Source organism: Chironomus tepperi, unplaced genomic scaffold (assembly GCF_022539635.2).
Source record: "Chironomus tepperi strain 1889 unplaced genomic scaffold, CSIRO-AGI_Ctep_v1 contig_319, whole genome shotgun sequence".
NCBI lineage: Eukaryota > Metazoa > Arthropoda > Insecta > Diptera > Chironomidae > Chironomus > Chironomus tepperi.
In genome coordinates this window covers 317,223-340,122 of record NW_027226441.1, presented here as the reverse complement: position 1 = coordinate 340,122, position 22,900 = coordinate 317,223, and the positions used below count along the sequence as shown (strand labels likewise).

General features: G+C 32.0%; 9 protein-coding genes across 10 annotated transcripts; 5 read left to right on the top strand and 4 right to left on the bottom strand.

The window, feature by feature from the left end:
• The first annotated feature begins 323 nt into the window (after positions 1 to 323).
• On the top strand, positions 324 to 2,499 carry LOC139092986 (peptidoglycan recognition protein 3-like). The gene is made up of 6 exons (XM_070643565.1): positions 324 to 798; positions 862 to 1,127; positions 1,182 to 1,560; positions 1,628 to 1,752; positions 1,817 to 1,910; positions 2,198 to 2,499. Exons 1-6 carry the CDS (start codon positions 351 to 353, stop codon positions 2,485 to 2,487), a joined length of 1,602 nt encoding a protein of 533 aa, XP_070499666.1. The 5' UTR covers positions 324 to 350; the 3' UTR covers positions 2,488 to 2,499.
• Positions 2,500 to 3,511: 1,012 nt separating this feature from the next.
• Positions 3,512 to 8,205, top strand: LOC139092999 (uncharacterized). Its single transcript, XM_070643579.1, has 13 exons — positions 3,512 to 3,887; positions 4,067 to 4,445; positions 4,507 to 4,631; positions 4,846 to 4,945; positions 5,015 to 5,517; positions 5,591 to 5,969; positions 6,028 to 6,152; positions 6,202 to 6,295; positions 6,346 to 6,896; positions 7,090 to 7,468; positions 7,526 to 7,650; positions 7,702 to 7,795; positions 7,846 to 8,205. The coding sequence occupies exons 1-13, from the start codon at positions 3,540 to 3,542 to the stop codon at positions 8,133 to 8,135; spliced, it is 3,492 nt and encodes a 1,163-aa protein (XP_070499680.1). The 5' UTR covers positions 3,512 to 3,539; the 3' UTR covers positions 8,136 to 8,205.
• Positions 8,206 to 8,364: 159 nt separating this feature from the next.
• On the top strand, positions 8,365 to 10,517 carry LOC139092961 (peptidoglycan recognition protein 3-like). The gene is made up of 7 exons (XM_070643536.1): positions 8,365 to 8,653; positions 8,715 to 8,909; positions 8,966 to 9,171; positions 9,245 to 9,623; positions 9,682 to 9,806; positions 9,869 to 9,968; positions 10,027 to 10,517. Exons 1-7 carry the CDS (start codon positions 8,389 to 8,391, stop codon positions 10,314 to 10,316), a joined length of 1,560 nt encoding a protein of 519 aa, XP_070499637.1. The 5' UTR covers positions 8,365 to 8,388; the 3' UTR covers positions 10,317 to 10,517.
• Positions 10,518 to 11,120: 603 nt separating this feature from the next.
• LOC139092962 (rRNA N(6)-adenosine-methyltransferase ZCCHC4) lies at positions 11,121 to 12,560 on the bottom strand. Its single transcript, XM_070643537.1, has one exon. It carries the CDS (start codon positions 12,418 to 12,420, stop codon positions 11,137 to 11,139), a length of 1,284 nt encoding a protein of 427 aa, XP_070499638.1. The 5' UTR covers positions 12,421 to 12,560; the 3' UTR covers positions 11,121 to 11,136.
• Positions 12,405 to 16,734, bottom strand: LOC139092958 (signal transducer and activator of transcription 5B-like). The gene is made up of 6 exons (XM_070643535.1): positions 16,479 to 16,734; positions 16,335 to 16,416; positions 15,872 to 16,270; positions 14,877 to 15,817; positions 13,793 to 14,671; positions 12,405 to 13,618 (listed from the first exon to the last, which is right to left on the bottom strand). The coding sequence occupies exons 4-6, from the start codon at positions 15,011 to 15,013 to the stop codon at positions 12,562 to 12,564; spliced, it is 2,073 nt and encodes a 690-aa protein (XP_070499636.1). The 5' UTR covers positions 15,014 to 15,817; positions 15,872 to 16,270; positions 16,335 to 16,416; positions 16,479 to 16,734; the 3' UTR covers positions 12,405 to 12,561.
• On the bottom strand, positions 15,245 to 16,646 carry LOC139092998 (terminal uridylyltransferase Tailor-like). Its single transcript, XM_070643578.1, has 5 exons — positions 16,479 to 16,646; positions 16,335 to 16,416; positions 15,872 to 16,270; positions 15,573 to 15,817; positions 15,245 to 15,280 (listed from the first exon to the last, which is right to left on the bottom strand). Exons 1-5 carry the CDS (start codon positions 16,644 to 16,646, stop codon positions 15,245 to 15,247), a joined length of 930 nt encoding a protein of 309 aa, XP_070499679.1.
• A 125-nt stretch (positions 16,735 to 16,859) lies between the features above and the next one.
• Positions 16,860 to 20,613, top strand: LOC139092963 (uncharacterized). 2 transcript variants are annotated; one of them, XR_011544661.1, is made up of 5 exons: positions 16,860 to 17,304; positions 18,076 to 18,842; positions 18,906 to 19,301; positions 19,366 to 20,054; positions 20,121 to 20,613. XR_011544661.1 is itself a non-coding variant. In XM_070643538.1 (4 exons), the coding sequence occupies exons 2-4, from the start codon at positions 18,611 to 18,613 to the stop codon at positions 19,677 to 19,679; spliced, it is 942 nt and encodes a 313-aa protein (XP_070499639.1). In that variant the 5' UTR covers positions 16,860 to 17,304; positions 18,076 to 18,610; the 3' UTR covers positions 19,680 to 20,613. The 2 variants fall into 2 exon arrangements, 1 of the variants encoding a protein (XP_070499639.1); XM_070643538.1 differs by having other exon boundaries at positions 19,366 to 20,613.
• Positions 19,875 to 20,347, bottom strand: LOC139092997 (cuticle protein 8-like). Its single transcript, XM_070643577.1, has 2 exons — positions 20,129 to 20,347; positions 19,875 to 20,063 (listed from the first exon to the last, which is right to left on the bottom strand). The coding sequence occupies exons 1-2, from the start codon at positions 20,345 to 20,347 to the stop codon at positions 19,875 to 19,877; spliced, it is 408 nt and encodes a 135-aa protein (XP_070499678.1).
• Positions 20,614 to 20,850: 237 nt separating the features above from the next.
• LOC139093011 (cuticle protein 8-like) lies at positions 20,851 to 21,695 on the top strand. The gene has a single exon (XM_070643594.1). It carries the CDS (start codon positions 21,142 to 21,144, stop codon positions 21,631 to 21,633), a length of 492 nt encoding a protein of 163 aa, XP_070499695.1. The 5' UTR covers positions 20,851 to 21,141; the 3' UTR covers positions 21,634 to 21,695.
• Positions 21,696 to 22,900: the final 1,205 nt, after the last annotated feature.

The window sequence follows — 22,900 nt, the reverse complement described above, 5'->3', positions numbered from 1 at the left end:
ATTCTCTAACAGGCAATGTGCATGTTCATCTAAGTGAGAACCCTCATGAGTATACTCAACCAATGCATGCTCAATTTTGTGAGCATGCTTTTACCATATTATTTTCCAATGTAGTAAAACAAGATTAATATTTTGATTTCTTTTGATAAAGCGTGGGAAAAATATTTACAACATTGAATTATATTGATAGGCACTTAATTACTTTACACGGGGCCTTAAAAGTCAATTAAGTTAATCCGTCCAAAAAAATTTCGAGTGCTTTAAGATAAGATTAGGTAATTCTATTTTTACATAATCAACATTCAGTCACATTGTAACTTTTGGACAGTTCACAACTCAAACTTATAAACATGATTGAAGCCACAAATATTTATGCAGATCGACGGATGCCAGTAAGACGAAATGATTCATTCTCTACTGTTGATAGTGTCGTTGGTGTTGCTGATAATGCTCACGAACTTAGGGATTATAACAGACAATTGCAAAAACCCGTATTAATGGCAAATAACGTTACCAATGTTAAGTTTGATAATAGTGAAAGTATTCATATTGGAAATATAGTTTATCATATTCATCATCATTCAAGGAGAAGAATTGACAATAAAGATTCTGATTCGATTGGAAGTGATCCGTTTGGCTCTTACACAGTTGAAGCATTTGAGAATTTGGATAATTTACCTCCAAATGGAAATAAAAATAAATACAGTTTTCGCATTATAGCCGCAATAATTTCTGTAATTTTAATGTTCATATCAGCAAGTGTTGCTTCTTATTTCGCATTAAGGCATAATAATAAAGGTATTTTTTTGATTTACACTTTTGAAGCATCAATTAAAACATTTTTATATGAAATTTTCCTAGGTCCTGATTTTTTACCATCAACTACAGAATATACAACTGTCCCATCAACAACTGTATCTGAAACTGAGCCTCCAGCTAGTAGCACCACAACAATTGGATATACAACAACCACAGAGAGTTATTTTGAAATTTTTGACTACAAAAATGGAACTGATCGTAGTAAATGGGGTGCATTACCTCCAAAATCATCAAATATACCAAAACTAGACGTGCCAATTAAAAGGATTATAATTGGACATACAGGTGGTAATTTCTGCTCCAATGAGGTTAGAATGTTCAAATGTTCATTGACCCTAGAAATTATTGATTCTTATTTGTAGACCGAATGCATAGAAACAATGAAATCATTGCAATTCATAAATCCAGACCTAGAAGATATAGCTTACAACTTTCTAATTGGTGGAGATGGAAAAATATATGAAGGCAGAGGATTTAATTATCAAGGACAACACACGAAAAACTTAGATGCGACAGAGTTCAATAGTATTGGAATTTGCATAGCTTTCATCGGAAACTATGCACGAACAGTTCCTAGTTTTGAGCAGTATGACTTGCTAAGAGATTTTATTGAAACATTTGTGAAAAATCAACTAATTACAAAGGATTATATTGTTGTCTTACAAGATGACTTGGTATATTCGGAAACAAAGGCTGTAACTCTAAACAATGTTATAAGGAACCTCCAAAACTATCGTCCTTGTAATCTTACTTAAATCCTATTTATTAAATTGATGCTCAAATTTTAATATTTTTAATTTATTTACAGTACAGAAAATTTATCGAAGAGAGGAATGGGGTGCACAGAGAAATAAGGGCATTCCAACCCCTTACAACATTCCAATGAAACAAGTAGTAATAGATCATTCTTTAACACCTCAATGCGAAAATTTGGTAAAATTAATAAATCATGATCTAAATAAAAATATTGAAAAAGTAATGAAGTATTTATCGACAGAATGATTGTAAGGCAAGAGCAAGATCACTACAAGATCAAAGTTTAGATCGATTTTTTGATGATATCTCATACAATATATTTTTTGGTGCGAATGGTAAGATCAACCTACTTAAAATTAAAGGTTTTTTTAGTCCTGGACCATTGGTGGGCATCCTATGAGCCGCGGGCCATTTGCTATATACCGTATGCCATTTTTTCGGTTGAGGCTTACTAACAAGGTTTGCCGCGAAAGATAAAAATTTACCCACCACTGATTTAGACCAAGACCAGCCTCGGTCTCGAGATTTGTCGAATTCCCTTATTGTCTCGAAAATTCATCAAATCCGAGACTTTGGGAAACCCTACTTAACATACTAATAAATCAATATATTTCACAATTAGGTTTAGTGTTCGAAGGTCGAGGATGGGATTTTGAAGAATCACATCGCATTGGTTTTAACTCAAAAGTGATTGATATTGGTGCCATCGGTAACTTCACTTCTGTTTCCCCTGATCAAGGAATGGTTGGTGCAATGTTGCAAGTATTTGATGATGCAATGGCTCTTGGAAAACTTACAAATGATTACAAAATTTTTGGTTTAAATGACTTTGGTGGTTCAGGTCCTGGTGCAGCATTTATGCAACTGATTAAAGCTTGGTGTAGATATGGATATGGAACTAAAACTTGTTAATAAAATGATTTTTAATAGAAGCGTGATTTAGGTCTTATTATCCCTAACAGGCAAAGATAATGCTCTCGAGAGCTTGCTAACCTGAAATATACTGGATAAGCGTTGCTCTCAGCTTGCTTTGATCTTTGCCTGCTGAGGTATATTTGATTACAGCTCTGTTTTACTACCCCTAATATCTATGTGAATTATACCTTAAGTACATACTATGAATAGATTAGACAATAAGTCATCGTAAATTTCTTCGAAAAATGATAATCTTCTGCCACAGTCAAAAAAATTAAAGAATTTTGATAATATTTTTTCATTATCAATTTTTTATTACCTATTAAGCAATTGCAAAAATTTGTTTTACAGGCTCTTCAAATCGGGTCAAATCGAAAATAATCAGAAGTATTTTTAAAAGGGGAATTACTTTAAAATTTATTGTGATATATAATGTAATCTTTATTAATGCAGATAGGTAATTTAAAAATAAATTTGAAGAAATGAAAATTGTGAATGATTGACATTAGTATCTTGAATTGAACTACCCGAGGGACACAAATGAAGAAGGATCTGGCACGGAGCTTTTCAGGAGCTCATTTATTAACACCACAGGAAAGATGCCAATATTTGGCAGTCATGTAGCTTCTATACCACACTAAGGCCATTGGGTGATCATAAAAGAGCATTTGCAGAGCCTCCAAAGTATGGTTGGTCCGAAATTGGAAGCCTACAGACAAAAAATGCAGACTTGTGTCCTTGGAGTATAATTATAAGATATAGTCGAAATTTGCAGTCATGCGCATCTAAAATGCAGGCTTGTAGCTCTTGACCGAACGACGTGGTGGAACCTCCTTCATTTGCGTTGCTCGGGATAATTTATGACAGATTTCGACTGAATCATGCGTGTGTTTGTTTTATTTCAACACTAATTGACTTGATAAATTGTTAATTATATGCTATTTACCTAGCATGGATTAGATTAAAATTAATTACAGAAAACATTTATTGATCAGTCGTTTAACGGCTTTTGAACTGAACACGCATTATTGTATAGCTTCAAAAAAATTATGGACCAAAAGGATAGTAATAGTAGAGGATCAACCAATCCTATTCTACCTAAAAAGAAATTGTCTAGTAAAGCAATCGCATGGATAATTTCTGGAGTTATTTGTGCTGTTTCCTTAATAACCGCAGCTTCCGTTAGCACTTATTTTATATTAAAAAACAAAAGTAGCGAATCAGGTACAACTAAAGGGACGATTGAGACAACCACAAGTAGTGAAACTCCTTTATATTACATTAATCGTGACATTTGGGGAGCGAATCCACCAAAATCTAATTCTATACCTAAATTGGAATTACCACTTAGAAGAATCATTATTGGACATACTGGAGGAAGTTTCTGCACAACACAGGTTTCTATTTACTTTCTTTATTATTGTGAGTCGAGGTTTATTTATTGTGATACAGGCCAAGCAGTCGTGATTTCGGCAAGAGAAACGCTTGTCCTATCTGAGCATCCTCAACAGCACTCGGGCTGCTCACCACTAATTTTGAGGATATCGATTGTGGATTAACATTTTTATCATTTCAGACTGAATGTATATCAGTGGTCAAGTCGATTCAAATCCAAGACGCAGCCCTTGATGATATTCCATACAATTTCCTTATTGGTGGAGATGGTAATGTTTACGAAGGACGTGGATTTAATTTTACAGGACAGCATACACAAAATTTGGAATCGACAGATTACAACAGCATTGGAATTTGTATTGCATTTATTGGAAATTATCAATCAATTGCTCCAAGTGTAGATCAAATTAGCTTACTGAGTGATTTTATAAGGACGTCCAAAAATCGTGGATTAATAGTTGCAGATCATATAATTGTATCTCAAGATGATTTGAAATATTTCCCAATTAAAGCTGAAATGTTGAACAATGCAATCAAAAGTCTTCAAAATTATCGCCCGCGTAAGTAATGTTACTGTAATTTTATTATACCATAAATACATGTCTTGAATAAATATTTCAGTCTACAAAATTTATCGAAGAGAGGAATGGGAAGCTGAAAAACCTCATGCTAAACTCGATTATTATCAAGAAACCATGAACTGGGTTTTAATTGGTCACACCGTTTCTCAACAATGCAATGATTTGGTAAGTATGTTCACTCCCGGAAGGCGCACGCCGTAGAAATGACCGTAAATCTAGATCAGCCCGACTCGACTCCGGTCTGAGACAAGATTTCATCTATAGTCACGATGACCTGGTTCCAAAATTTCGACCATTTCTGCGTCGTGTGCTTTCAGGGACTGCAGTGACTACAACATGCTGTTTGTTCGTAAGAGATCTATAAATCTTTATTCGCCAGAATGATTGCAAAGCTGTGGTCAAAGCAATACAAAATGACGCATTTTCTCGGAATCCTCCTTTAAGCGACATTCTGTACAATATTATTATCGGAGGTGATGGTAAGTTACAGGAACAAAATACTAAATATCTTCAAAAGCATATTATCAATAAAATATGTATTTAAATAGGTTTGGTATTTGAAGGAAGAGGATGGGATATTGTAGGAGCACATACAACTAGATATAATGACAAAACTATTGGCATTGGAGTTATCGGAGACTTTAGTTCCATCCCACCAAATCAAAATATATTAAATGCAATGGTACAAGTACTTGATGACGCAATGGAATTAGGAAAATTGACGGAAGATTACAAAATTTTCGGTCGAAGTGATTTTGGTCTTGCAGGACCTGGAGATGCATTTATGAACATAATCAAAACTTTTTGCAGATATGGAAACAGAACAAGTGCTTGTGGCCAGGATACAACCATAGAATATTCTACGACATCAAAATTAGAAACGTCAACAGTGATAAGAACAACTATATCATATCCAACGGTTCCTTCATACTTGGTACTTCGTCATGCATGGGGAGCAGATCCACCAAAATCAAACTCAATTCCAATGTTGAAATTACCAATCGAAAGAATCATTATTGGACATACCTTAGGAGCATCGTGTATGAATGAGGTTGCTATGATTCCAAATTACCCTTTTGAGTTAAAAACAGAACTGGAAGTGATATTTAAATTATCAATTGCAGGTCGACTGTATATCAGCTGTAAAATCAATTCAAACTCAAGATCCAAGTCTCGATGATATTGCCTTCAACTTTCTGATTGGTGGTGACAATAACATTTATGAAGGACGTGGATTTTATTATCAAGGACAGCATACCCAAAATGTTGATGCCACAGAATACAATAGCATTGGAATTTGTATAGCATTTATTGGAGATTACTCAACAGAAGAACCAACTGAAAGTCAAATTAATTTATTGAATAACTTCATAAGAACCTTTATAGAGTATGAGATCATTGCTGAAGATCACATAGTAGTTTCGCAGGATGATTTAAAATATTTTGAAACAAAGGCTTCCGCCTTAAATAGAGTTGTTGCCACAATTGAAAACTTCCGTCCATGTAAGTTTCTAATTTATCTGTTGCCAACTGAAAGCTTAACATGAACATCTTCTTTCAGTATATAAAATTTACCGTCGAGAAGAGTGGATGGCTGAAAGACAAACATCAGAATTGATTCCTTTCACTAGAACAATGGATTGGGTTCTGATTGGACATTCTGTAACACCACTCTGCAATGATCTGGTATGAAAAGATTAATCTCAGTGAACTAAATTTAAAAAATTTCTTACAGAGTGCCTGTAAAAGTAGAGCTAGGTCATTACAAAATTTTGACTTTTCTCGTGGGTTGAGTGATATCCTTTACAATATATTCTTTGGTGGTGATGGTAAGTAAAGCTCAAGTTATCTGCAGTAATTCTTGCATTCCAATTTCTAGGATTTGCTTTTGAGGGTCGAGGATGGGATGTCCTTGGAGCTCATCATTCAGGATTGAATGACAAAACAATTGCTACTGGGGTTATTGGTGATTTTACTAATACTGCTCCAAATGACAATATTTTAAATGCAATATTAAGAGTGTTGGATGATGCAATGGCTTTAGGAAAATTGACCAAAGACTATAAGATTTTCGGTCGTAGTGATTTTGATGGGCCTGGTCCGGGTGAAGCATTTATGAAGAAAATAAGAGAATGGTGCAGATATGGAAACAGAACGACTGAATGTAATATAAGTACAACGTCTACTCCTACAACATTAGCTTCTACAACATCTACTACTAATTTTGAAGCAACAACACCTTATGAAGTAACAACACCTTTTGAAGAAACAACTGAACCGTCTACAACAGAATATCCTTTAATTTTCAATCTTGTTACTCGTAAGCAATGGGGTGCACAGCCTCCTCGATCATCTAACATTTCCAAACTAGATTTACCAATTAAAAGAATTATCATAGGACATACTGGTGGAGAATTTTGTACAAATCAGGTAGATATGCATCTCAAAAATATGAATATGTACGCTACAGGCAGTAATGTTGTCGAAAGAGTGATTCAGATCCCACTGCACTCTAAACTGTAGGTGTAGGTTCAGGAACTTCACTCGTTAAACTGTCATTAGCTCTGAGTATTTTAGATCTGAATAACTGATGTTTATATTTTTAAAACTATCCTTTATTTAGAATGACTGCATTAATATGGTGAAATCAATTCAAACACAAGATTCAAGCCTGGATGATATTGCTTATAACTTTCTTATTGGTGGAGATGGACGAATTTATGAAGGACGTGGATTCAAGTATCAAGGACAGCATACAGAAAATTTAGATGCAACGGAATACAACAGTATTGGAATCTGTATAGCTTTCATTGGAAATTATACGTCAATCGCGCCTAGTTCTGAACTGATTGATTCATTGACAGAATTTATTTCAAATCTTATTGAACTTGACATTTTAATCGAAGATCATATAATCGTGCATCAAGATGACTTAAAATATTTTGAATCAAAAGCTGATGCGTTGAACAATGTTATTAAATCATTAGCAAACTTCCGTCCATGTAAAATAAGGATAAATTGATAATTAAGCCATAAATTAATGATTCCTTTTTATTTAGTGTATAAAATTTACCGTCGAGAAGAATGGATGGCTGAAAGACAAACATCAGAATTGATTCCTTTCACCAGAACAATGGATTGGGTTCTGATTGGACATTCTGTCACACCACTTTGCACTGATCTGGTAAACAAAAAATTTTTAAAGTAAACTTAAATTTAAAACATTTTTCGACAGACTTCCTGCAAAAGTAGAGCAAGATCGATGCAAAACTATGACTTTAGTCGTGGGTTAAGTGATATCCTTTACAATATATTCTTTGGTGGTGATGGTAAGTAAAACTCAAGTTATCTGCAGTAATTCTTGCATTCTAATTTCTAGGGTTTGCTTTTGAGGGTCGAGGATGGGATGTCCGTGGAGCTCTTCATTCAGGATTGAATGACAAGTCAATTACTAATGGAGTTATTGGTGATTTTACTAATACTGCTCCAAATGACAATATTTTAAACGCAATATTAAGAGTATTGGATGATGCAATGGCTCTAGGAAAATTGACGGACGATTATAAGATATTCGGTCGCAGTGATTTTGGTGGGCCAGGTCCGGGTGAAGCATTTATGACGAAAATAAGAGAATGGTGCAGATATGGAAACAGAACAACTTCTTGTTAGTTATGGACACTAACAAAAACTATTATCCGTATAAATCCGTATTGTAAATATTAAAAGCACTTAAGCTTAATGACAATAAAATTTGAAATTACTTGCTATGTAATCAGAATAAATTAATTGTTGACAATTAAGATAACATACCCAAAACAAATCGATTAGATTAGTCAATTTTGAAATATTTTTGGATTGTTAAGAAGTTTAGTCTCTTTTAAGCTCGCGAGTAGGTCAGTTAATCGCAAAAATCCAGTTGAATATGTTTGAACCTTCAACGTCAACCATTCCAAGCGACAGTCAACTGTCAAAAAGAAGTGATTCCTTTTCAACTTTAAGCAGCTCTTTAGCAGTTGCTGACATTAAGAATCAATATTCAAACTTAACTCAAAATCTTAATAACAATTTAGCATCGAACAATTTAATTGATATTAAGCCTAATTCTTCGAATGTCCAATTTGAAAACAGTGATGGAATTCATGTTGGAGATCTTGTTTATCATATCCATCATCACTCGTCAGAAGCTGGTTGGTCGTTGAAATGAGTTAAAATACTAATTACTAATGTGATCTTTTATGCTGTATATAGATCCAAATGAAAGTCCACGAAATTCCACAAATTCTTCTACTACAGACGATATGAAGGAGCGAAAAGGTGTTATCAGAAAAATTATGTCACGTAGGGGCGTATGGCTAGTGCCGGTAATTTTATCAATAGTAAGCATTATCATTGGAGTGTCTGTTGTGGTTTATTATCTGCTGGCTAATAATCAAAACAATAATGGTAAATGTTTATTGGATATAGCTTGAAGTAGATTTACATGCTATAAAATTTCTTAGAAGCTACCACTACAGAGTTTATTACTACGGATGAGACAACAATTGAAACTACAAGTACAACACCAGGGATTGTTTTACCAAAATATTTTGTGACTCGGGAAAATTGGGGAGCAGATCCACCAAAATCTAATTTAATTCCAATGTTAAAGTCCCCAATAAAGCGAATCATTATTGGTCATACCCGAGGGTCATCGTGTATCAATGAGGTTAATATAATTCCAAATCGCCCTTTTTAGTTAAACATCAGAACTGGAAGTGATATTTTAATTATATCTGCAGGTTGACTGTATATCAGCTGTTAAATCGATTCAATCTCAAGATCCAAACCTTGATGATATTGCTTACAATTTTCTTATCGGCAGGGACGAAAGGGTTTATGAAGGACGTGGATTTGATTACCAAGGACAGCATACGCAAAATAGTGAAGCTACAGAATACAATAGCATTGGGATTTGCATAGCATTTATTGGAGATTATTCCACAGTAGCACCTTATTTAGGACTAATTAATTTACTGAAGAGCTTTATATCCACTTTTGTAGAACGCGGAGTTATAGCCACTGATCATATAATTGTGCTACAAGATGATTTAAAATATTTTGAACCAAAGGCTAACGCTTTAAATGCAGTTATTGCAACAATTGACAACTTCCGTCCATGTAAGCTTTTTAGTGCATCCTTAACAGCATTAAGGTATACATTAAAGATATATTTCAGTGCACAAAATATATCGACGGGAAGAATGGGTTGCTCAAAATCGAAGAGGAACGCCAGAAAAATTTAGTAGAACTATGGATTGGGTTTTGATTGGACACACAGTTACACCATTATGCAATGACTTGGTAAATGGTTTTATTAATTTTGTTAAATTAAATAATTCCTTACTTTCTTCATACTAACATAGAATGCATGCATGGCTAGAGCAAGATCACTTCAGGCTTATGATTTTACTAAAAATCCTCCATTAGATGATATTGCCTATAACATATTTTTTGGTGGTGATGGTAAGATTTGATCGTCCTTTTGAAAAATATCGAATTCTAATCTAAAATACGAATTTAGGTTTTGCATTTGAAGGAGTTGGATGGGATTATTTTGGAACTCATTCAAAAGGTTTTAATGATAAAACTATTGGAGTAGGAGTTATTGGTGAATTCACAAGCGTCCCACCAAACCAAAAAGTCATCAATGCAATTGTACAGGTATTTGACGATGCAATGGCTTTAGGAAAGTTGACAGATGATTATAAAATTTTTGGACGTAAAGATTTTGCTGGTCCTGGTCCGGGAGATGCATTTATGACTTTAATAAGAGAATGGTGTAGGTATGGAAACAGAACAACTCCATGTTAGTTCTTCTTTATACATATCACGATATAGAGAGATTAATACAAACATTTAGACAAACTGCAAGATATTACATTCTATGACAATAGCTTTCATCACATTATGATATTACGTACGCTTTTAATGATATTTGTTGCTATCAGTAGGAAATATTGTACCTGTGACAATAACTTTGAAATAATAAATCAATATTGGAATTAATTTAAACTATATTATTGTATCACTATGTCTTATTATATACACAAGTAAATACATAGTAAGTCAGTAGACATTTTACTATTTTTTCTGAACTTCTTCCCATGGTCTTGGTCCTCTTTTATTTTCCCAATTGTCGATGTCTAACACTTTAACCTTTTCATATTCAGTCTCGAGTGTCACTTCTTCTGGTTTCTTCATTTTGATTCCTATTCTATCCAGCTCATCTGGCTTAACTGTTACTTTACTGCTGAATTGATATCTAAAGAATTAAAAAATATTTAGTTATTTTCCGGCTATGAAAAAATTACCGCCGATTACCTTAATTGTGTAAATTCTTTTAATCCAAATGATCCACCGACAACTAGTAATACAAATGGAACTCCAAACCTAAATAGTTTCCGTTTTGAATAATATTGCCATTTCTGTGCAAAACTAGGCATCTTAATAATTATTTGATAATTTTGTTCCAATTCAAAAATGTAAACACAGGGGACTAACAACTCATAAGTTTACATTTCCATGCTCTAAAAATTTGAATTTTGTCCGTTAATTATGGATCGCATGCAAAGAAATTGTGAATGCTAGTGAATGCATTTGCATTTAATAAGCATATTTATGACTTAATATATTACTTTTTATTCAATTTTTTAGCTGACTTGCAATATTTCTCTACATGTCCTTTCACATGACATTTTCTGCATTCTTGATGCATTTGAAACTCTTTACAATCATGATTTGTTACTGTACATCTATCGCATGTACTGCAATGTTTATAATTTGGCTTCATACATTTTCTACATAATTTACAGTGTCTATAAGTTGCTCCATTTTTAGATGGACAGATTTTGCAGATGTTGCAGTGTAAATTTGATTTTGACACGAATCTGTTGCATGGCTTACAGAATCGATAGTCAGTCATAGATGTTGGATACTTGATTAAATTTTGTGGAATATTTGTGAATATCCTTACAACAGATCCTTCTTTTCGTCCTTTATATTCATTATTGAATGCATGATGATTCATATAAGTTACTTGATAGTCTAGCATCTCCATCTCTGGCATATATTTCTTAATGTGACATTCATTAAAGTACGGGAAAATCCAAAAGACTGGAAGAAGCTTATGATTCATTCTAAAATAGAGAGAAGAAATTGTTCTAATTGTGTGAGTTAGCAATTCTGTTCGTGCTGCAAATGGTGGATCTGTAAATAGGCAATGATGTGATTTCTCATCTTTATTGCTATTTTTGAGAAATTGTTCCAGTTTATCTTCGTCCTTCTTTCCATTGAAAAAGTAATTATTGAACATATTGTAATGACAGAATTCTTCAGGATAGAACGGCTGAAATCGTTTGTCGATATCCAGTAGTAATGATTTTTTACTGCTTTTATTTCTTAAATAGTCATGAAGACGTGGAGCTCCTATACAAATAACATGATCCAGTTGTAAGCTATCAAGCACGGAGTCAATAAATCCTAAAGTTGTATTGTCAAAGAAATATTGAGCATTAACTTTATCATTGTTAAGTTGTGGAAGAAATAAGGATGGATTTTGAAGATTGTCATCGGAAACTTTCTTAACTTGATGTGACTTATGACTTTTTTGTGAATCAACTGTAAACTCATCACATGTAATGCAGAAGAATCTCTGATCTGGATCTTTTCTTAAATCGAATTCTTTGATAGTTCCTTCATTTTTACTAGTTTCTGTTTCATTTCCAGATTCTATTTGATCCTTAATCCTTAAAAACTTGTCATATTCCAAGTAAAAACAATCCTTCGAACGATCGCAGGAGCATGAAAAATATTTTTGACTTTTTGAAGCAAATAGAACTGTTGGTCCATGTTTAGGGCACTTTGGATTTGTCTCAAAATCATTTAAAATTACTTCTACACTTTCTTTTTCCCTCATTAGTCTTTATTTTATTAAAAAACTTAAATATTAAATAAAATTTATAAAAAACAAAATAAATGCAGTAGGCTAAATAAAAAATTTAAAAAAATTATGGCAGTTACAAAAAAAATACTTAGTTTTAGTATTAGTAAAATTTGATTATCTCCTCTTAATGTCTACCCTCATTACTGTCCTAAAAGCAACATAATCTCCTGGAGAATGTGGATTCCGATCAATCCTGAATGCATCATCTTTTGGAATGTTTGGATACAGGTAAGTCAATTCATCCACATCGTGTATTCGTTGATTTATATGGATTGCATCGAACTCTTTTGAATTAATAGGTCTTATATGAAGCACTTCTGCAACATTTAATCCTTGTGAATTAAGCCATGCAATTGATAAAGCACCCAGTTCACTGTCTGAGAAGCGCAAAATAAAAGTGCCGTGCGGAGAGCCATGCAATTGATCTTCTGTCTTCTTCTTGTCTATAAATCCTATTATTCGCTCTTCATACCATGCATTCTTTAAATTATCCTTTGTTAATCTCAAGCAAGCATAAAACCATTCCCAAAATGTAAAGTCTCGATATGGAAGCTTTTCTTTACAAAATGAACTCCATGTGACCAAATGAGTGTCTGGTACTGGAAACGGAACAGGCTGATCGAAAAACTTTTCAGCCAGAAAATGTAAATTTTCATCTGTTAATCCACGACCTGTCACTGAATGGAATTTATAACTTAATGCTTGTCCGAATTCCTTCCATGAAATTGTATCAGAAACTGCAAAATATTGTCGACTGGTACGAGCAAAAGCATTGTCCCATAGAATCGTTGCCCAAGCATTAATCTCTTGTGATCCATGAACAGTTACGACTATTGGAAGGCTTAAAATCTTCTCCTTCAATTGTCTTCCGAAAATTTCCATAGAAATTGTGAAGACAATTGCAAACTTCTCGTCAGTTACCATTTCACATGACTTTTTGCCAACTCGCTTAAAGTTCTTAAGAAGCATGCTACGGAACTGACCAGTCAATGAATTTCCTTTAACTTCTAAATTCACTTGATTGCTTGTAATTTCCCCGCATGAGAGCTCAACGTTGGTCGTATTGATGTTTTTAGCTTGTGCTTCTGACACGATAGATCCTCGTGCAATTCCATTGACAATTTTGTTATTCAATGCATCTCCAATAAGTAGACGAACTGATGCTGTGAATCTATAATATTACAATAATATTCAATTAATAAAATAGTTCTGATGCAATAATTCTAGGAATATGAAGAACTAGATTATGATTACATGTCAGTGTATTATAGTAGGCATATACTTCAGAAATGTAAACATGTCCTACATCAATAAAACGCAAAAATTAATGTGATAAAGTAATTACCTCGTATTTGTCTTGATCACTTGTGGCGGTTGATGTTCAACAATCAGTGATTCTCTTATCAATTTCAATAGTAGATTTAACGAAATATGACCTTGACTTGTTAAAATGTTTGCAAAATTATCAGTTCCATTAGGCAATTGTTTATGATTATCTTGCAACGTTTTAATAGTTTCATATAAATTTGTAAAGATCTTTCCCAATTCTGAACACCAAACATTCATTTTATCAGTATTTGCTCCATTGATACTGAAGTCATTATTTCCATAAATCAACTGATTACACTTCCATTGGAGTATAAAGTCATCGACAACGCTATTTAAAATCTCTTGACACTCCCTCGTAATTGATGTTAATTTTTCAGTAATATGGAACTGAATATTTTTCAAGACATCCAGCATATATGTCAAGGAGGATGTATGTAAGTTAATTTCTATTGGATGTGACGGAGAACCACCATTAATGTTAGTTAAAGGTGAATTGTTGCCATTGATCATGTAATATTCCTCTTGATAAACATAAAAATTTTTAGTCCACTTTGTGACGTCATTGGAGAGGAAAGAGCTGAACAAGTCTTTTAAATTCTCAATTTTTTGATCTATATCTCTTGATCCGCTGACATAATTAGCATAATTTCCATTTTGATAATCATACAAAAGCTGACATTCTCTTCTTATTATCTCTGCAATTTGAGAAAATAAATCTGTTGGATTCATATATTGGAATCGCTTTACTGCTTCATCCAAACGAGCTTTTGTTGGAATCATATTTTCTGCAAGCATTTGTTCTGATCGCTGATTCATCTGTTCTATCAAATCACTCTTAAATTTCTTCGTCATAAAATCATACTCTGGATTTTCTGGGTCGATGCACAATAGCTTCCTGAAATTTTAATAAAAACAACAAAAATAAAGCTTCATTCAAGTTGATGGACATATTCTGTTTTTTGTCAAAGTATTAATAATTTATGTAGCTTCCACACACATATAGATAAAAACCGGTGAAATGCCGAGATTAATATTATAACAGTATCTGACCAAGGCACACAACATTAACCAAAAATAAAATAAAGATAAGCAAATCTTACACAATAGTGTTTTCGATCCATTCAGCTAGATGAAAGCGTACTTCCATAGGTAAAAAATTTCCATAATATAAACAAAGCTGATTCAAAACATCCGTAGAGTTAAGCTGCATTAGTTTCTTCCACATAGTCTCTTCCATGTCTGAATACTGCGTAGAATGTTTTTTATTATTTAAAAATCAAGTATGGTCCACTGATTAAAATGGGGAATCTCGGAATTCTGAGAATGTTGTGATGCTATGTGTACGAAAAATTATAGACACAACACCAATATATTTTTTTTTTATTCCTTAACTTTAGAGCACTCTAACAACTTACAACACTGAATAACTCAATTTGACTGAAACAACACTCTCGAACGCATCTGCTTTTTAAAACAAGTTAATTTGATCGAGAGAATTGAGCGTCTGTCGATAATGGAAAAAAAATATACAAATGTGAGTGAATCCATGAGTTTATTGAGCAGAATAGAAAAGCAAGTTGAGCCATTGGCGTTTTAAATTTAAAAAAATAAAATATAAGAAATATGAATACAAATTTATAATTTTCTCGGAGATCTTCTCTTAATTCGTTTGTTTTGCTCGCTTTTACATCTACCTCTCCTATTGAGACTATTTCAAATCAGTAGTTATTTCTAATCAAAAACTTGTATGACGCATGACAAACATCCGTGAAATTCTTAACTTGTTCCTCACTTACATATCGTGAGATATTGCACTTTTGATTCAAGAAAGCTGCAACACACATTGGTGAATCATAATCAAGTCTTGGTTGGTACTCTTCTTTTTGTACTGGATATCCATAGTAAGTACTGATGACGTTTTCAGCAAAGTTGAAACTTGCGTAATAACGAAAGAAACCGCGAATGTGGACATAATAGAAAGGCATCTTCTTAACGCTATAACTGCATATGTCACGAGCGGAATCAAAAGTTACAGGAATGCCTTGAAAATAATTATCATTCGTGTGATGACTTCATACAAAATTTAAGAACTTACCTTCGATGAAGCTTTGAGGAACATTCTTTTGAGCTTTAAAAGCAGTTGGCATCAAATTGCACTCTTGCAAATAATTCATGACCAGCAAAGTCAAAGTGAAAGCTTTAAAAGTGATCTTGTTGATGCGTAGCCATATACGAATGAAATGATAAAATTTAACAGCTTCTGGTTGAATCTCAAAGAAATGACCAATCATTTCCGATATTTGAACACTAAATCCATTAGTAACGCTCAAGTCACATCGCTGATTAGTTGGTCGATAAATCACATTAAGAGACGGTAATGCATGATTCAAACGCAAAATTCTCCATTTGGGTTGTTTTCGCAACAGTTTTTCCAGCATTTTAATTTCCTGGATGTTTGTTTTATAGTTTCTTTCAGAAAAGAATCGATGTTGACCTGCGAAAAACAAAGATACATTACATACCGATAAAAATATAGCATAATTAAAATAACCAGCTACCAATGTCCAAAAATACAGCAATTTCTGCTTTTCCCTCGCTGAGTCCCATTCGACGTGGACCAATTACGTATGCATCACATTCCTATTGTAAAAGTTAATAATATTAAACAATTCTTTATTATAAACAATCTATAGCTATCATACCTTGTTTAGTTCAGATTTAATCAGCTGAACTAATTCATTACAAACTTCAAAGTTCGTTGGATCATCATATTTCTCAAAGTTAGAAATATTTGTTATTTGGTTAATTTCATCTTCAGATGCTGCTAAAAAAGCTCGTAAATCTTGTTCGTTAATTATACTTGATGCCATTTTATGCAAACTATTATTTGCAAGTTTATTAAAAATATATTTAAGCAAGAACTAAATTTCCTGGAATGTTTTGGTCAGAACTTTATATTGCCATGCTATTTCAACTTCCATGCTTTCAAGATGGGTTGTTGTTTTAATTATTGAATTGTTTTTCCATTTCATACCTTATGATTTGTAGCTTTATTTTCTACTTTCAATATTGAAAATCATGAAAGAAGCTTTAGACTTAGTATTATTATATTCAAAATTGTTCAGAATAAGTTATATGAGAATTTTAAAAATCGCATGGAAGTTCTATGTGTGATTCTATTGAGATTGAGATAAAATTTTCAAAAATAACCGTTACAAATGATGTTAATTGATTCAATTAATTAAAGAATGTTAAAAGTCTTATTGATCGAGGGATTTAAGCACTTTATTTTGCTTAGCGATCAGGATTTAATTTGTAAATAAACTGAAAATTTCATGAAATTTACCGGGAATTTTATTGGAAATTTAACGGTCAAAATAATTCAAAATTTCAAGGGGCTACAACACGTGATTTTTTTTCTATGGGAAACTAAAAAAATCATTAAATGGAGCACTTAACCATGGTTTTTAGCTATCAAATAAAGCGATAGACCAGTAACTGGGTGGTCAGTTAGCCGATCAAAGTGAAGTAAGTTTTTATAAAACAAAAATTGGTACATTTTAAAATAAATAAAAATTAAAAACAATAATCAAAACTGAAAAAAAAAATTTAAATTGCTTTCAAAGTTTTGGAACCCGAATTTTTTTTCGAGTTCCAAAATTTTAAAACTCAAAAAAAAAATAAAATAAAGTCCAAAAAAAAAACCAAAAATAAAAAGAGATAAAACGCAAAATTAAATATTTTATTTTTTAATTACATTTATTCGAAAATCAAAGTAAAAATGTAAAAAAAAAAACAATAATTAATTGCTGAAAGTATAATTGGAAAAGTTTAGGCACAAAATATTTAAAATTATAAAAGTTTCAAAATCTTAATCTTAAAATTATGGATCGAAAAAAACAAAAATTTTGGAACCTGAAAAATTCAAAATTTTGATCCGAAAAGTTCCAAAATTTTAGAATCCGAATTTTTTTTTCGAGTTTCAAAATTTTGGGATCCAATTTTTTCCCCAAAATTTTGATCCAAATTTTTCGAGTTCCAAAATTAAAAATTGAATTCTTTTGGAACCTAAAAATTCAGAAAAAATTTTGGACTCATTATGCCTTTGATTCCAAGATTTTGGACGAACCAATTCGGATCCTTTTGATCTCAATAAAATAAGATGAAGATAATCAAGTTAGTCATTCAATCTTGATTTTTTGAACATTTGGATCACTCCCCAATAGACCTATGCAATTTTTATCAATTTCGTACAATTAATTGAATTAAACGTAATTAATTTGAATTTCTTACAATTAGGCTTGCATCATTCAGATAATCAAACAAGATTGAAGGCAAAGTTGAACGAAAATTGATGGAGCCCGATAAAAACGGTCTTGTTGCTTTGATGAAAAATTTATGAATGATTTTGAGTGAAGAAACATAATTTCCAAAGGTTACTTGATTTTTTTTTTGTCTTTAAAATGGTTTTTTATTTCTCTTAAAAAATTTCAACATTTGATCATCCTCACTGGCAGTCAAGTCTGCAAAATTTCTTATTTTCATATTCCTAAAATGTTGGATCATGTAAAATATAAAGATGCACATGACAAAAATTCAGATATTAAAAGCTATTTCATATTGAACAGTAAGTAGAAGTTAAAATATAACGGTAAGTAGGAATTTAAAGTGTTATATTGGTTCGAATCAATTCTTAAATGAACGTTACTTTTCAAAGATATTTTTGACATTTAGTTGTGTGCCCCGCTGAAAAATTTTATTTATTTTCTAAAATATTTTGAGGTTATTTCATATCATGCTAAAGTTTTATGACAATAATTAAAATTAATTAAAAATGCATCGTGAAGAGTTTGAGTCATTTGTTCAGCAAGTAAATCAATATGTTTACGAGTTATCAAATCATTCAAAAAATCAAAGTAAGATGAAGAACTTTGAATTGGCAAAACTAAGCATTGAATTGTTGATAATGCAAAAGATGAAAAAAATGTGCAAAGCGTATGTTACTGGATTAACAGAAGTAGGAGTTGCAAAGAAGAATGATGTGATAGATCTGCAGATCGTCATAGGTAAGTCAGTTTTTATTAAATTAAATTAAATACTTTTAACAACACTCGATTTGAAATTATTAGGTGACAATTATTTTAAGAAATCAGATCCAGAAAGAGATTATGGAATCATTGGAGTCTTAAGAGACATTTTGGACTTTAGTGATGATTGGAGAGTGCTCAGAATTTCAGATGAATCATCCATTGAATGTGAATTTTATTTGACCAATCAAATATTTTTGATTAGCATTGGAAATGGATTAAAAGTTGAGCAGTACAGAATCCTTAAGCATTTATTTCATGTTCAGTCAGAAGCAAAAACTTTCTTTCATTTTATAAGACACTGGATTATTGAAAAATCTGTTTGTACAATTGATCCCAAGCATCTATTATTGCTAGTGGTTTTCTACCTACAAAAAGACGGATACATGCCATCATTATTTGATGTTTTTCTCAATCTCCCGAAAATCACTATTGACGGTATGATTCTTAATTAAAATTTTCTGTTTCTGTTATATTTAAATCTTTTCTCTTACTTTCTTAGACTATCAGGTTCAATATGACGAACATCGTAATTTATATGACTACAATCTCAAAAGAATGGAATATTATCGTGAGCACGTCCGCAAGTTCTTCAACTATTATCGCTGCTTTGATTTCTACTATTATATTCTAAACATACATCGTGGATATAAAGTAGGACTTAAAAAATACTGGCGCTATTTAAACAATTCGGCTGCATTGAACATAATATTTGTTGAACTTGAGAATAACTTTGCACAAAATACAAAGTTCTATCAACTTACTGACTTCACAAGAATCTGTGATGTTTCATTCAAACTATTTGAAGACTTTTAAGGGAATCAAGATCAACTAAAGGAAGTATTACATAATTTAATTTACATATTGAATTTGGTACTATTGAAGTGATTACATGTAAGTAAATGTAGCTGAAAGTTAAATATATTAAAAAGAAATATATTTTTATGAATTTTTTATAAAAGCCTTTTAATATCAAGTTACGGTATATACAATTATATTTTTTGTGATAATTTAACCCCATGGATTTGAAACATGTGGGTTTGGTTGCCATCCATGTGAGAAGACTGGTGACACTACTTTTGTTACTGTTGCTGGTTGAATAACTTTTGTAACAACTGGTGCTGAAACTACTTTATGTCCTAATGGCTCACGTTGTACATTGGCTTGGAATCCATGATGATCATCAGCTGTGTATGTTACCTTTAAATTTAAAGTTCTTTAATTAGTAAAAGTATATATTTTTTAAAATTCTTTAAGTAACTTACAACACGTCTGAAACCATCAGCATCATATAATGAGTATTCTCCTGAGATAGCACCGTCCTTGGCAACTTCGTGTTGTCTCTTGATATCTCCAGTATTTGTGTCATGAACCTCATAGTTAAAATCATAATTGGCAGGTGCTTCATGTTGTACAATTGGAGCCAAAATTCCAGCTGAAGCTGCGGCAATGCAAGCAAACAAAAGGACAATTTTAAAAGCCATTTTTAAAGATTCAATTATTTTATTTTCTTTAAGAGTTGATCTAGTTAATTCAAGTTTAAACTTTTTACTGACTGTATAACGAATGCACCATTATCTTTTATACTCTTTCGACAATTCTGCTGCATCGTAACATGTTCTTCAATTTTACTTTCAAGGGTTCTTTCATTATTGATTTAACACTTTCCATTAAGTTGCCTTTTTTTTTGAGAATAAGAAAACAAGAGCAACGAATACGAAAAAATTTAATAGTTTTTGCAATAAGCAAACTTGCCTTTTTTGATTTTTGAATTAACAAATACGGGCCTCATTAATTAATTTCAAATTATTCAATTTTTTATGCTTAATCATAGTTTTTTAATCAGTGACTTATCAAGCTTCAAACTCAAAAAAAATAATATGCTCAAATCTAGAATTTTAAAACCTTTTTATCTCAATTTTTGGCATATTTTATTCAAATTCTCATATCATTATCAAAACTATTGGTATTTGCTCTAAATAAATTGTCAATTTTGAGTTCCTTGATATTTTTAAAAAATTAATACGCAATCCAAATTAAATTTTTAAACTGAAGGTTTTTGAGTTTTTTCTTTTTATTTCAACGATGTAAGATATTGTACAACGGAGACATGAAGTGCTTTAACAGAAAATGACGTAGAGAAAGGTTCAAATCAAGTGAAAGAAATTTTCATACAAAAAATTTACGAGTGTCAGTATATAAGGCGTAATAATAACTTAGTTTTATATCATTCAAGTTTTATAAATTGTATAAACAAGTCAAACAAACAAAAATCGAAATGGCATTCAAATTAGTTCTTTCATTCACAATTCTCTCAGTTGTCTCAGCTGGAGTTGTCGATCTTGGATATAATTCTAACTATTATCACCAACCAGCTGCTTATCAACCAGCAACATACGTTCAACCAGCTGTCATCAAACAGGCTGCTTATGTCAAACAAGTTGCTCATGAAGCCCCAGCCAACTACGAATTCAACTATGAAGTTCATGATGCTCATACCGGAGATATCAAACGTCAACAAGAAGTCGCTAAGGATGGTGCTATCTCAGGACAATACTCATTGATTGATGCTGATGGATACAGACGTGTTGTTTCATACACAGCTGATGATCACCATGGATTCCAAGCTAATGTACAACGTGAACCAGTTGACCACAAAATCGTCGCACAAGCACCAGTTGTAACCAAAGTATATCAACCAGCCACAATCTCAAAGGTTTACCAACCAGCACCAGTCTTTGAAAACCACGGACATCAATATCATTACTAAATAAGATTGTTATTTTGAGAAATGGTTGTAAAAATAGTTGCTGTTAAAAAATTGAATTTTGTTTATGTTACAAACTCAAATTTAATAAATCCTAGATTTTACTTTCATATTCTTGATATAAGGAATAGAAATTTATAAATAGAATCAAAATGTCTTAATTAAATTAATCTTATCAAAATTAATAGGTCCTTTCTAAGAACGAGCTTAATGCATAATGTGTAAGACTGTGATCTTCATTTTTAAAACTTATTGCTTTATAAGGATGCTCTAATTAATTTTATGCTTAATTGCGAGAACTGATGAACTAAGATTAGTTGAACTTTTAATTACATAATACTTCAGTGTACATACGAGACTCATTTATAGTCTGAAAAGATAATGATTTCAGACCATAAATGAACAATACCAGACATTGATAGTAATAAAAAAGTTATTCCTTTATGCCTGCACTAACTTGCATTATTGAGCAATACTATTGATCTTGAACTGCAAATTTTGATATTCATGTCATATGGTGCTGTCTCGGACATGTAAAAAGGAGGGAGATGAAGGAAAAAGAAAACATGATAAATTGGATCGATTGTAATGTGTAAATGCACATACTCACATCGCGGGCGTTCATATCTATATCTGACCAGTGAACAGGTTCCGAAAAGACTTCAAGACAATTAATACAGTTTAAGGTCATTATAGAGATAGAGAAAGAAAGAAAAAAAATTGGCGCAAAAAGCAATGGAAAATGAAATAAAGAGAAAGATGAAAATGCAATAAAACTTAAAACTTGTCCTTAAGAATTCTTGAAAAATTTTAATTAGTGCCTTTAAAGGTTCTTGCCAGATTTTAATTGAACATTTGATATCTTTATAATCAGCCTTTTAGATATCAGGCTCGGATAAAAAGCTCATTTTATGCAAAGCATACAACCTATAAGATCTTAGCATTTCTATGTCATAGTATATTTTATGGCTAATTTGTAAGATTTTTGTCCCAAACTTTGTCATTAACCTGCAGTAATAAATTGTTGGAATTTTTAATTTTTTTTCTTTTGATTTATTGAAGCACGTAAATTAAAATTGCGTTTTTAATTATTAAGCCATAAAATAAGCAGCACCGAAATATTGCTGCCAATTTATGATAAAACTGGTTAATTTAATGAATTTTTTAGTCTGATTATTATACTTAGTTTTAGGCAATTCTCAATACATCATTTGAAGATTATTTAGCTTTTGAAATTTTTGAGTCGATATTGCTTCCGAATTTACTTGTT

What these genes read in the sequence shown, in the direction of transcription:
- LOC139093011 (XM_070643594.1), top strand. Translation starts at nt 21,142, where the DNA reads ATGGCATTCAAATTAGTTCTTTCATTCACAATTCTCTCAGTTGTCTCA.
- LOC139092962 (XM_070643537.1), bottom strand. Translation starts at nt 12,420, where the DNA reads ATGAGGGAAAAAGAAAGTGTAGAAGTAATTTTAAATGATTTTGAGACA.
- LOC139092963 (XM_070643538.1), top strand. Translation starts at nt 18,611, where the DNA reads ATGCATCGTGAAGAGTTTGAGTCATTTGTTCAGCAAGTAAATCAATAT. An exon ending in AGATCTGCAGATCGTCATAG is followed by an intron (nt 18,843 to 18,905) that starts GTAAGTCAGTTT and finishes TGAAATTATTAG; the next exon opens with GTGACAATTATTTTAAGAAA. An exon ending in CCCGAAAATCACTATTGACG is followed by an intron (nt 19,302 to 19,365) that starts GTATGATTCTTA and finishes TTACTTTCTTAG; the next exon opens with ACTATCAGGTTCAATATGAC.
- LOC139092986 (XM_070643565.1), top strand. Translation starts at nt 351, where the DNA reads ATGATTGAAGCCACAAATATTTATGCAGATCGACGGATGCCAGTAAGA. An exon ending in ATTAAGGCATAATAATAAAG is followed by an intron (nt 799 to 861) that starts GTATTTTTTTGA and finishes AAATTTTCCTAG; the next exon opens with GTCCTGATTTTTTACCATCA. An exon ending in GTAATTTCTGCTCCAATGAG is followed by an intron (nt 1,128 to 1,181) that starts GTTAGAATGTTC and finishes TCTTATTTGTAG; the next exon opens with ACCGAATGCATAGAAACAAT.
- LOC139092997 (XM_070643577.1), bottom strand. Translation starts at nt 20,347, where the DNA reads ATGGCTTTTAAAATTGTCCTTTTGTTTGCTTGCATTGCCGCAGCTTCA. An exon ending in CTGATGGTTTCAGACGTGTT is followed by an intron (nt 20,064 to 20,128) that starts GTAAGTTACTTA and finishes TTAAATTTAAAG; the next exon opens with GTAACATACACAGCTGATGA.
- LOC139092998 (XM_070643578.1), bottom strand. Translation starts at nt 16,646, where the DNA reads ATGGCATCAAGTATAATTAACGAACAAGATTTACGAGCTTTTTTAGCA. An exon ending in TGCTGTATTTTTGGACATTG is followed by an intron (nt 16,271 to 16,334) that starts GTAGCTGGTTAT and finishes TGTTTTTCGCAG; the next exon opens with GTCAACATCGATTCTTTTCT. An exon ending in AGTGCAATATCTCACGATAT is followed by an intron (nt 15,281 to 15,572) that starts GTAAGTGAGGAA and finishes CATTATCGACAG; the next exon opens with ACGCTCAATTCTCTCGATCA.
- LOC139092999 (XM_070643579.1), top strand. Translation starts at nt 3,540, where the DNA reads ATGGACCAAAAGGATAGTAATAGTAGAGGATCAACCAATCCTATTCTA. An exon ending in GAAGTTTCTGCACAACACAG is followed by an intron (nt 3,888 to 4,066) that starts GTTTCTATTTAC and finishes TTATCATTTCAG; the next exon opens with ACTGAATGTATATCAGTGGT. An exon ending in CTCAACAATGCAATGATTTG is followed by an intron (nt 4,632 to 4,845) that starts GTAAGTATGTTC and finishes TTTATTCGCCAG; the next exon opens with AATGATTGCAAAGCTGTGGT.
- LOC139092958 (XM_070643535.1), bottom strand. Translation starts at nt 15,013, where the DNA reads ATGGAAGAGACTATGTGGAAGAAACTAATGCAGCTTAACTCTACGGAT. An exon ending in TGGATCGAAAACACTATTGT is followed by an intron (nt 14,672 to 14,876) that starts GTAAGATTTGCT and finishes TTAAAATTTCAG; the next exon opens with GAAGCTATTGTGCATCGACC. An exon ending in GTGATCAAGACAAATACGAG is followed by an intron (nt 13,619 to 13,792) that starts GTAATTACTTTA and finishes GTAATATTATAG; the next exon opens with ATTCACAGCATCAGTTCGTC.
- LOC139092961 (XM_070643536.1), top strand. Translation starts at nt 8,389, where the DNA reads ATGTTTGAACCTTCAACGTCAACCATTCCAAGCGACAGTCAACTGTCA. An exon ending in TCATCACTCGTCAGAAGCTG is followed by an intron (nt 8,654 to 8,714) that starts GTTGGTCGTTGA and finishes TGCTGTATATAG; the next exon opens with ATCCAAATGAAAGTCCACGA. An exon ending in AATTGACAACTTCCGTCCAT is followed by an intron (nt 9,624 to 9,681) that starts GTAAGCTTTTTA and finishes GATATATTTCAG; the next exon opens with TGCACAAAATATATCGACGG.